A 9,061-nucleotide genomic window follows, 5' to 3' on the forward strand; every position below is an offset into this window, starting at 1 on the left:
GGGTGGGGGGTGGGGAAGCATTGAAGAACTAGAGGAGTGTTGTGTGTTTCCTCAGTGCCATACTGCCCCCTGGCCAGCTTGTCTCTTTTTAATCTATTGTCAAAAGATTCCAAAACTGATTTGGCTATTTTACCTGTTGCTAGATCCTGGAAATGAGAAATGCAGAGAGCCAGGTCATCCCTGAAGATCCCCGTTTACTGAGTGAGAGCAGCGGCGGCCAGGTGCCTCCTGGGGAACCCACTCGTCGTGCTGCCCACGGCGAACTGCCCCACACCGAGCTTGCCAACCAGACGCCCTACACACTCAACTTCAGCTTTGAGGAGCTGAACACACTGGGCCTGGACGAAGGTGCCCCCCGACACAGTAACCTAAGCTGGCAGGTACTTATTAGCGCGTTTTTCACAGTACTGGGGAATAAGGGCCTTGTTTAAATTCACTGAGAAGTGTTGATGCGTTTGGACAGTTTTTCAGAAAGTGTCAACGAGTTTCTCAGGGAAGCAGACGCTGGGCTGCCCAGACATTGTCCGCCAGCGAGGCCGTCATTGCAATCAGGAGGAACGGCCAGGACGCTGAAGAGGGGAAACGAGGGCGATGGTGTCTGGGGGCCCGGCCGTGTTAGTCACAGGTGGGACAGCCCAGGTCTTCACTCACTCCTGTCTGTTCAGTCACAAATCGCTGACGAAGACGGCACATGGTGGACACTGACCAGGTCGAGAGCACATAGGGGTGAGCTGTTCTCTGGACAGACCCCAGCAGTGGGCGGGGCGGGGTGGGGGACCAGCAGCAGCCAGAGAAGCCTGGAGGGGGGGTGTGTGCACAGGCAGCAGACAGGCAGCGAGCCCAAAGTCCCGCGGACGTGGGAAGCGTGAATCGCAGAGTTCTAACCCGGGGGCAGGACTTGGCAGGAGCAGCGTCTGAGTCGGAGCTTTTCTGGTGGATTTGATTGATAATTATAATTGAGTGGGCAGAGCATGTATCATTTGATCCGTACATTCTACTCAATACCCTTAAATTGGGGGACTATTGATCGTGCATTGATTACTCACATTTTAAAGTAAGACAAGCTCGTCCTTGTTTCCTGTGCCCCTGTCCCGCCCGGTAGCTCCTTTCTGTCCGAGAGCCCTCTCACATGTCCCAGGCGTCGCCATCCTGCTGTCTTACGCTCCCTGACGGAGAGTCCGAGCCTTCGCAAGGGAAGACCATGCAACCTCCGGATACCTTCACACTGTTACAAATCCCTCACCACCCCGAAAGCTCTGTGTCTATGAGTTACAGCTATAATTATGTACTACATTAGTAAAATAGAGAAAAGTCTTAACATTTTTATCTGTTTAACAATAAGCCGATTACATGTTAGCAGGAATAGCATTTTATGAAAAAATAACTGTTTTCTAAGAAACAACCTAAATCTGGTGAGAAAGGTATTATGTCAAAAATCTAGATAAGCCCGACTCAAAAATAGAAAACCAGGCTTCCCTATCTGCTCGGCCTTCAGTTGATTGTGAGCTCACACATCATGTAGCCTCTTGGACGTTCCTATAAGAGAGAGTGGAAAAAGCCTATACCAGCTCAGTATTCTTGATCATGGTCTCTCCCTGCCAGGTAAGAGTGCCACCTCAGGATTCTTGAAGGGTGCTGTGCCCCTGGTGGATGCTGGCTGGGGGCACACACTGTATTTTGGAACGCTACCTACGTGTCGGAGTGGTGGCTGCGTTCAGTGAGGCTGCGGGAGACCCTCTGGTGGGGGACACCCTTTGGGGGGGGCGGGTAGACCCTCTGGAGGAGGAAGGAATGCAGCTCCCTGTGCCCGACGTGGTCAGGTGTCTGCCTTACCTTCGCCTGACTCTCCCTTCCTCCTCCCTCCTTTCCTGAAAGGTGTGCTTTCTGCCCCTTTTCTGGATCTAAAGCCATTCTAACCCTAAAACTCACTTTGAAAGACATTTCATTTCTCTCTTTACTGAGACCCACCTGCTCGGCTGCATGACTTCCATTTCTGCTTATTTGGATCCTTTATGTCTCTTCTTTACTACACTCTATGACTGAAGACTGGTTTTAAATGTAGTTCTTTGACCGCCTTGTCTTCTCCTGAATTGAAATGTCACAGGAGCTTTCTGAGAAAAGGCTGTGAGAGGTGGCGCTCCTGTCTCTCTCCCGCTTTGTCTGTCCCCAGAGACTTTGATGTGTAAGCATTGGAGTGCCTTTTGCTTTCAGTAAGTTTGAAATTATGTGTAAGAACACAAGTATGGAGATTGTTAGTGTTTAATTATATTTTAAAATTGGATAAATTACTTTTTCCAGTCTCTCCAGACGCGTCTTCTAACAATAGAAATATTTGCCAGAAGTACGTGATAGTGTGAGGGCCTCTTTCTTCGTAGTGCACATATTACTCATGTCTTTTTGCTTACTTGAACGCTTCATTTCTTTGTCTTCACAGTCACAAACTCGCAGAACGCCGAGTCTCTCAAGTCTCAACTCCCAGGACTCCAGTATTGAAATCTCAAAGCTGACGGACAAGGTGCAGGCTGAGTACAGAGACGCCTATAGGGAGTATATTGCCCAGATGTCGCAGTTAGAAGGGGGGCCGGGCTCCACGGCCATCAGTGGTCGGTCCTCCCCACACAGCACATACTACATGGGCCAGAGCTCCTCGGGGGGCTCCCTGCACTCCAGCCTGGAGCCGGACAAAGGGAAGGAGGGTGAGCCGAAGCAGGATGATGGGCGGAAGGCGTTTTTAATGAAGAGAGGCGACGTCATCGACTACTCGTCATCAGGACTGTCCACGAGCGACGCCTCGCCCCTGGACCCCATCACCGAGGAAGATGAGAAATCGGATCAGTCCGGCGCGAAACTCCTGCCGAGCAAGAAGCCCTTGGAGAGGTCCAGTCTCTTCCAGACCGACTTGAAGCTCAAGGGCGGCGGACTGCGCTACCAGAAGCTCCCGAGCGACGAGGATGAGTCTGGCACGGAAGAGTCCGACAACACGCCCCTGCTGCGAGACGACAAGGACAAGAAGGCCGAGGGCAAAGCGGAGAGGGGGCCGAGGTCCCCAGAGCCCAGCACGGAGCCCCTCCGAACCTTCATCAAGGCCAAGGAGTATCTGTCGGACGCGCTCCTGGACAAGAAGGACTCCTCCGACTCGGGGGTGCGGTCCAGCGAGAGCTCCCCGAGCCACTCGCTGCACAACGAGGCGGCCGACGCCTCCCGGCTGGAGCGGGCCAACCTCATCGAGCTGGAGGAGGACCCCCGCGGCGGCGGGGCGCGCCGGGGCGTGCCGCACAGCCTGAGCGGGCTGCCGGACCCCCTGGTCGCGCGGATGTCCATTTGCTCCGAGGACAAGAAGAGCCCGTCCGAGTGCAGCTTGATAGCCAGCAGCCCGGAGGAAAGCTGGCCCGCGTGCCAGAAAGCCTACAACCTGAACCGCACGCCCAGCACCGTGACGCTGAACAACAACAGCGCCCCGGCCAACCGGGCCAACCAGAGCTTCGAGGAGACGGACACCGCTCAGGTCGCGCCGAGGCCGACTGCCGGCCCCAATCCCAACGCCATTCAGAATGAAAACCTGAAGAGCGTGGCCCACAAGCGGAGCCAGCGCTGCAGCTACACGCGCCTCTCCAAGGACTCCGCGGAGCTGCGCGCCGTCGCCCCTGCGGACGGCGCGGGCTTCGGGGAAGAACGCGAGAGCATCCTCTGAGCGGGCTGGTCCCAAAGGAGCGGGGGACCAGGCTCGCTCCAGCCTCCTGGGGAGACCCCAGAGGCGCGCCACCTGTGGCCATTTCCTTGGCAAACCATTAGCCAGCGATGAAGGCTTCAACAAGCTAGAACCCTGTAGGGCACCAGGAGAACGTCCGAGTCATCAGCCTTCGTTGTCTTGGTAACCAGAAGCCGGAAAACTCCCTACCGTGATTACACCGTCCATGGGCACGTAACCCAGAGCATTTTGTTTGAGATGAGAAATCTGGTATAAAGACAGGTCAGGATGAGATTTAAGGGCGTAATGTACCTAATGAATTTTAAAAAGCCGGAGATTCCCTTTGTGGTGCATCCAGGAATCAAGCACGGAGGGCCTGCTGTAGAAGACACGGGGTCAGATGAACCAGAAGCAACGCTTGCTTTTAAGGGTTTTAACCTCTCTGTTAGAATTTAGATTAACTGAAAACCAGTTTTATGTGTAATAGACAAACTTGATCAAAGAGGTTTTAAATTTTAAGTAAAAGCATAACCGCTTTAAAAATTTATAAAAGTGAAACAAATGGTTAAGGAGAAACATCGATAAATGAATGAACAGTAGTCAGAGTGGCAGTTCCCCAATCACGTGGAGCCATAATGAGTGAGCTTCTGCCCTGCAGCTCCCCAGGTGTGTGCCCAACCGTGCTCAGCAACAGCGGGAGAGTTAGGAAGCATGGCGTCTCGCTCAGGGGCCCGGAGCAGCGGTGGGCACCGTAGATCATGTTGCCTGAGTGGGAGCTCTGTGACGATCCCGGGAAGAAGTTGGTAAAAGAATCATGAGGACAGAGTGTATCGACAGCATCTACTCTGAAATCAGCAACTGATTTGAAGGGGGCATCAGAAGCATGAGACTCGGAAACTTTTATAGGAAATAAGTAAATGTAACAGAGCAAGGGCAAAAAGAATGTGAGGCGTGACTTGATAGGTCCCTCTTCTTGCTAGCAAAGTTAAGAGAATAAACACATTTCAGTATCATGTGGACTAGAAATGCCCCGTTATCATGCAGTGGACATATTTTGTCTTTTTAGGTTGGCTTGTTAATGTAGAATTAATGACAATAGGTCACAGATAGAAAGGATTTTAGACGGTGAGGTTGTAGACATATGACTCTCTAACCTTAGTGTTGACGTTTGTATGTGCCTCGCTTACTGGCGTTTTCTCAGTCGTCTGAAGAAATTATGTCCTGGTCACATTAAGGTGGTCTGGTCATCGCACTCCTTGGATGTGCTCGTGTGTCATTGCCCTGGTGGTTGCGAGTGGCAAACAGTCTCATTTCCTGTTTCTTTTGCACGTCCTTTAGCAAAGGCTTTCAACAATGTTTTAAAAGGCAAGCTGTTACTAGCATTACACATCCAAGTGTTAGCATTTTCCTGTTGATCAGTGTATAAAATGGTGTGACTAGTGATTATTTCAGATGCAGTATTGCCCTCCCTGTGAAATGAGTCGAGCAGTCCAGTGTCACTGTGGCCTGCTCTTTATCCTGCTGTGAGAGCAACGCTGGCGTATCTATCACATGTACCTGAAGACCTAGCAACAATAAATATATAGCATGGCATTCTGACTCGTGCATTGTTATTCACCACACGAATCGTGATTCAAACGTTGAACATTTGTAAAGGAAGGTGGATTTTTGGTGTGTTCACTTGCTTTTGTCATCCCTCTGGTATTTGCTGACCGCTTGCAGTTCATGTAGCAGTTGTCCATTTCGTAGGACCCTGACTGTTCCAACTGCTCCACTGATCTTGTTGAGAGCACCTGGCTCTTAATTCACAAGGGCCGACGTGCTGTCATGGAGAACTAGCGCCTCGCTGCAGGGCGCTTTCCGTTTCTGTAGCTCGTGAGAGGTTACCCAGACCCTGAGAGGGTGCCAGTCTGTGGTTACATGCACACTCTGGGAACAGTCGCTTTCTCGTCCCACTGCCTGACTGATGGACAGGGTGGGTAATTGAGCCATTCCACTACCGTGTGTGAGTGAGTGTGTGTGAGTGCACTTGCGTGCACATGGGTGTTTCCTGTGTATTTATAACAGATCAGTATCTGGTTTTTCCTTGTGAAGACCCAACCTTCAGCTTGCTCCTGCCTCCTAGAGAGTCTCAGCATATCTATACCCTTGACGTTCACTCTGAGTTCCAGGGGACGTTACCGAGCCCTGGCAGCTTCCCGCCCCGCCCCACCCCGCCCCGTGACACAGCGCGGACCTGTTAGAGCCTCTGCACAGGAAGTAGAGGAAGCCACTGAGGTGGCTCACGTGCTACAGCCTCCATTCACGGTGCTGTTCGAGATAGCAAAGGGCCACTTCTGTTCTGGGAACAAGCTTACAGTTCATTTATGTGAGTTTTTTATAGTTTGTTTCTTTCAGAATACTTTCAATTGTCTAGCCAAATAATTGTGGAAACATAACTTGCTAAAATTCTCAAGTGGAGAGAACTCTTCAGATCATTTGCATGTTGCAGTAAAATGTACTTGTCATATGGGTTGCCCCCCCATACAAAATATTAACCATCAAGGGCAGTGGGGTGGTGGTGGTGGTGGAAACTTGGTAAAATTAAATCTTTCAGACTAAAATACTAAATTTAAAAGGCCTTAGGACCTCATCTTTGGTTATACCAGGAATTCTCAGCCTGTTCAGAAGTAAGTACCAAGCACCCTGAAGGCCCTGCCTCCCAGGCTTGCGCCCTTGGATCAGCAGGTGACCACAGGAGAGAGACCTGGAGGACACGGGCCCATTCCTGGTGGACTGTGGGCAAAGCTGAAAGAAATGTTTCTGTGGGACGGCAATTCAGAGACAAGATGGCTAGGCCCCCTTTTCCCCACTTTCCCTTCCACACGACCAAGACACTGACAGGGCACCAAAGGAGGGACAGGTGAGGGCACTGGGCTGGTGGGGGCCGGAGTGGGCAGAGCAGTTGGAGATCTGAAATGAGGCAAATTTAAAACCTGGGTTTTAAAAATTACCCACTACTTTGTCTATCCTAGAATTTTAATTGTAGGCCATGGCTATGCAAATTACAGCCATGCTAGAAAGGCATTGATAACAATAAATATAGCAGTAAGCCAGCAGTGGTGGTAAAGGTTGAGAATCCCTAGTTGAGACTAAGCAAGAAGAAAGACCACCTGATATCTTACATTATTTTAAACCCTTTCGTGCCTAGGGAGAAAATGCCGTCCTTGAGATAGTAGATAGTTCTTCAGAGGATCCAGCTTAAACTAAGGTATGTGACCATTTAGTTTTAAAGTCACTTTTAGGAGAGTTGCTAACAACCGCTCTCACTAATTAAGGAATTTCTATTACCCTCACCCTCACACCCCTCAGCCGCCCACACAGCCAGAACCTGTTGAGTGAAATCAGTGGTAAAGCCACAGCTATGATCCACACAGCCTCATCCTGGAGTCTGCCCTGCCACAGCCTGTTCGACTGAGGCCGGGGGTGGGGGTGGGGGTGGATGCTTCACAGCAGGGCTTCCCCAGGGGCCCGGTCTGGTCCTGGGACCAGAAGGAGCCTGTCTTTCTAGTAGAGACGCGCCTGGAAAAGTAAGAGTTGATAGGCATAAGGAAGGTCAGTCAAGTCCACCCTAAGCTAGGTTGACCCTTGAAAGGCCAATGCCAGTGTTCTGACCTCATCGGCCAGAAAACCAGCCTAAGTGACCAAAAGCCGCCCTGCAGAAGGGTGTCAGGTGCAGGTGGAGTCGGGATTCTGAAGCCACACTGTTTGGGGTTTCATTGTGGAGCATGAGCAGTAGCGTTCCCCGCCCTTCTCTTTCCTCCCCCGCCAAGTCTTGGATGGCCTTTGGTTCCGGGTGCTTTTTGCGACCTGGTTTGTGCTGTGAAGCCTGCACGTAGCCTGGCCAGGGTTTAAGGAAGCGTAGAAAATACACCCAATGGCACTGCTGGCCCACGAATAAGCAGAAATTTGCTTTTTAAATGAACCGTATAGAAATATGTTCAGTGCTATTCAAATTAAGAAGCTACTTGAAATAATGAGACAGTCTTGATTATCCACAACCATTTCCCAGTTTTAACGTATTTCATACGTATTTACCTCATTTTCTCTCAAGGTAGCCAGAGCTCTAAATGTTAGCACCCTGCCCATAGACTCAGCAGCGTTGCCCTCTCCTTTCTGCCGCCCATTTGGTTAAGCCGCTGCAGTGGCTCCCTCACCCAGCGAGGGCCACAGAAGATCCCCAGTCTGACCCGGCCCTGCAGCCTGTGGAGAAGAGAGACTCACCAGTACCAGGCCTCTGTTCCTGCTAGCTTTATCATTTAAATTAGTCTTAATGAAGTATTCCTTGTAAGAAATTTTAGATGAAAGCCCCCAAATGTATCGCATGGCAGGCATAAATGAGCGCTATCCAACCTGCCATATCACTTGCTTGTGGTCAGCTGTCAACTGAATTGTTATTTTCAGAACTATCCTATGTCCTAATATTTGTTCATGCTAGGCTGTTTTCTCAATTTGTAGACTGCATGCTGTTATATTTAATCAACATTAAAGTCTTTCTTTTTAAAGAAATCATTATTTTACTGATTTGCATTTCTCCCACTGCCTATCTTTCTTTTACCACTTGATTGCATCTTACTTTTTGTGTCTGCATTTTAAAAAGTTCCCTTTTGACATGGTCAGTGTGCTCCTTGTCGTCTTTGGCAAGAGGCTCGCTTAGAGTGGTAGAATGGGAAAGAACCTCACAGCATCTCATGGACACGACCTAAAGTTTCCGAGAGCCACTGCACAGTCTTGCTAACGGATACTTGCTGCAGAAGTAGATACAGCTGGGGGCACCACGCTGGCAGAACCTGCCCCCCGCTTGCTGTAGTGGAATCCAACAGTCTCTTGAATATAGAGAATTCGGGCACACTACCACTGCTTTAGGAACCCTGGTGACATTGTGGAAAATGGGTTGAGTTCCTAACCTCAAGGTCAGCAGTTCGAATCCACCACCAACTCTGTGAGAAAAAGATGAAGCTTTCTGCCCCCATAAACATTTATAGCCTCAAAGCCTAAAGGACGGTAACGGAAATAATAATTTCCTGGGGGCATGAATGAGGAGGGCAGGGAAATGGGGAGTCAACACCCACGGGCAAAAGAGGGAAGAAAATGCTCCCAAGTTGATTGTGGTGATGCTGGCACAGCCCTTCCTTATGGGATTGAACTATGGGTGAGTGATAGCTCTATAAAGCTCATTAAGAAGAAACAAAAACCCAACAATGAAAGGGGAAATTCTACCTGCCCTGTAGGAGCCCTGGTGGCCTGGTGGTAATGCCTCGGGCTGCTGACTACAGATCTACTGTTAAGATTTCAAGTCTCGGTCAGGAGCCCACCGGTGCAGTTCTATGCCCT

The 9,061-nt window shown here is 50.3% G+C and overlaps 1 protein-coding gene across 6 annotated transcripts in view; it reads left to right on the top strand.

The window, feature by feature from the left end:
• The window catches only part of KIDINS220 (kinase D interacting substrate 220), a 111,892-nt gene extending 106,611 nt beyond the window's left edge, over positions 1-5,281 (top strand). For all 6 annotated transcript variants that reach the window (XM_030884552.2, XM_030884553.2, XM_030884555.2 and 3 more), the window contains 2 exons: positions 144-380; positions 2,435-5,281. In XM_030884552.2, coding sequence (XP_030740412.1) covers positions 144-380; positions 2,435-3,691 — 1,494 coding nt within the window. In that variant the 3' untranslated portion in view covers positions 3,692-5,281. The remainder of the gene's footprint in view (positions 1-143; positions 381-2,434) is intronic.
• The last annotated feature ends 3,780 nt before the right edge of the window (positions 5,282-9,061 follow it).

The sequence above is a fragment of the Echinops telfairi genome, unplaced genomic scaffold, assembly GCF_000313985.2.
Source record: "Echinops telfairi isolate 266 unplaced genomic scaffold, ASM31398v2 ScPeMD7_9;HRSCAF=40, whole genome shotgun sequence".
In the NCBI taxonomy this organism is placed as follows: domain Eukaryota; kingdom Metazoa; phylum Chordata; class Mammalia; order Afrosoricida; family Tenrecidae; genus Echinops; species Echinops telfairi.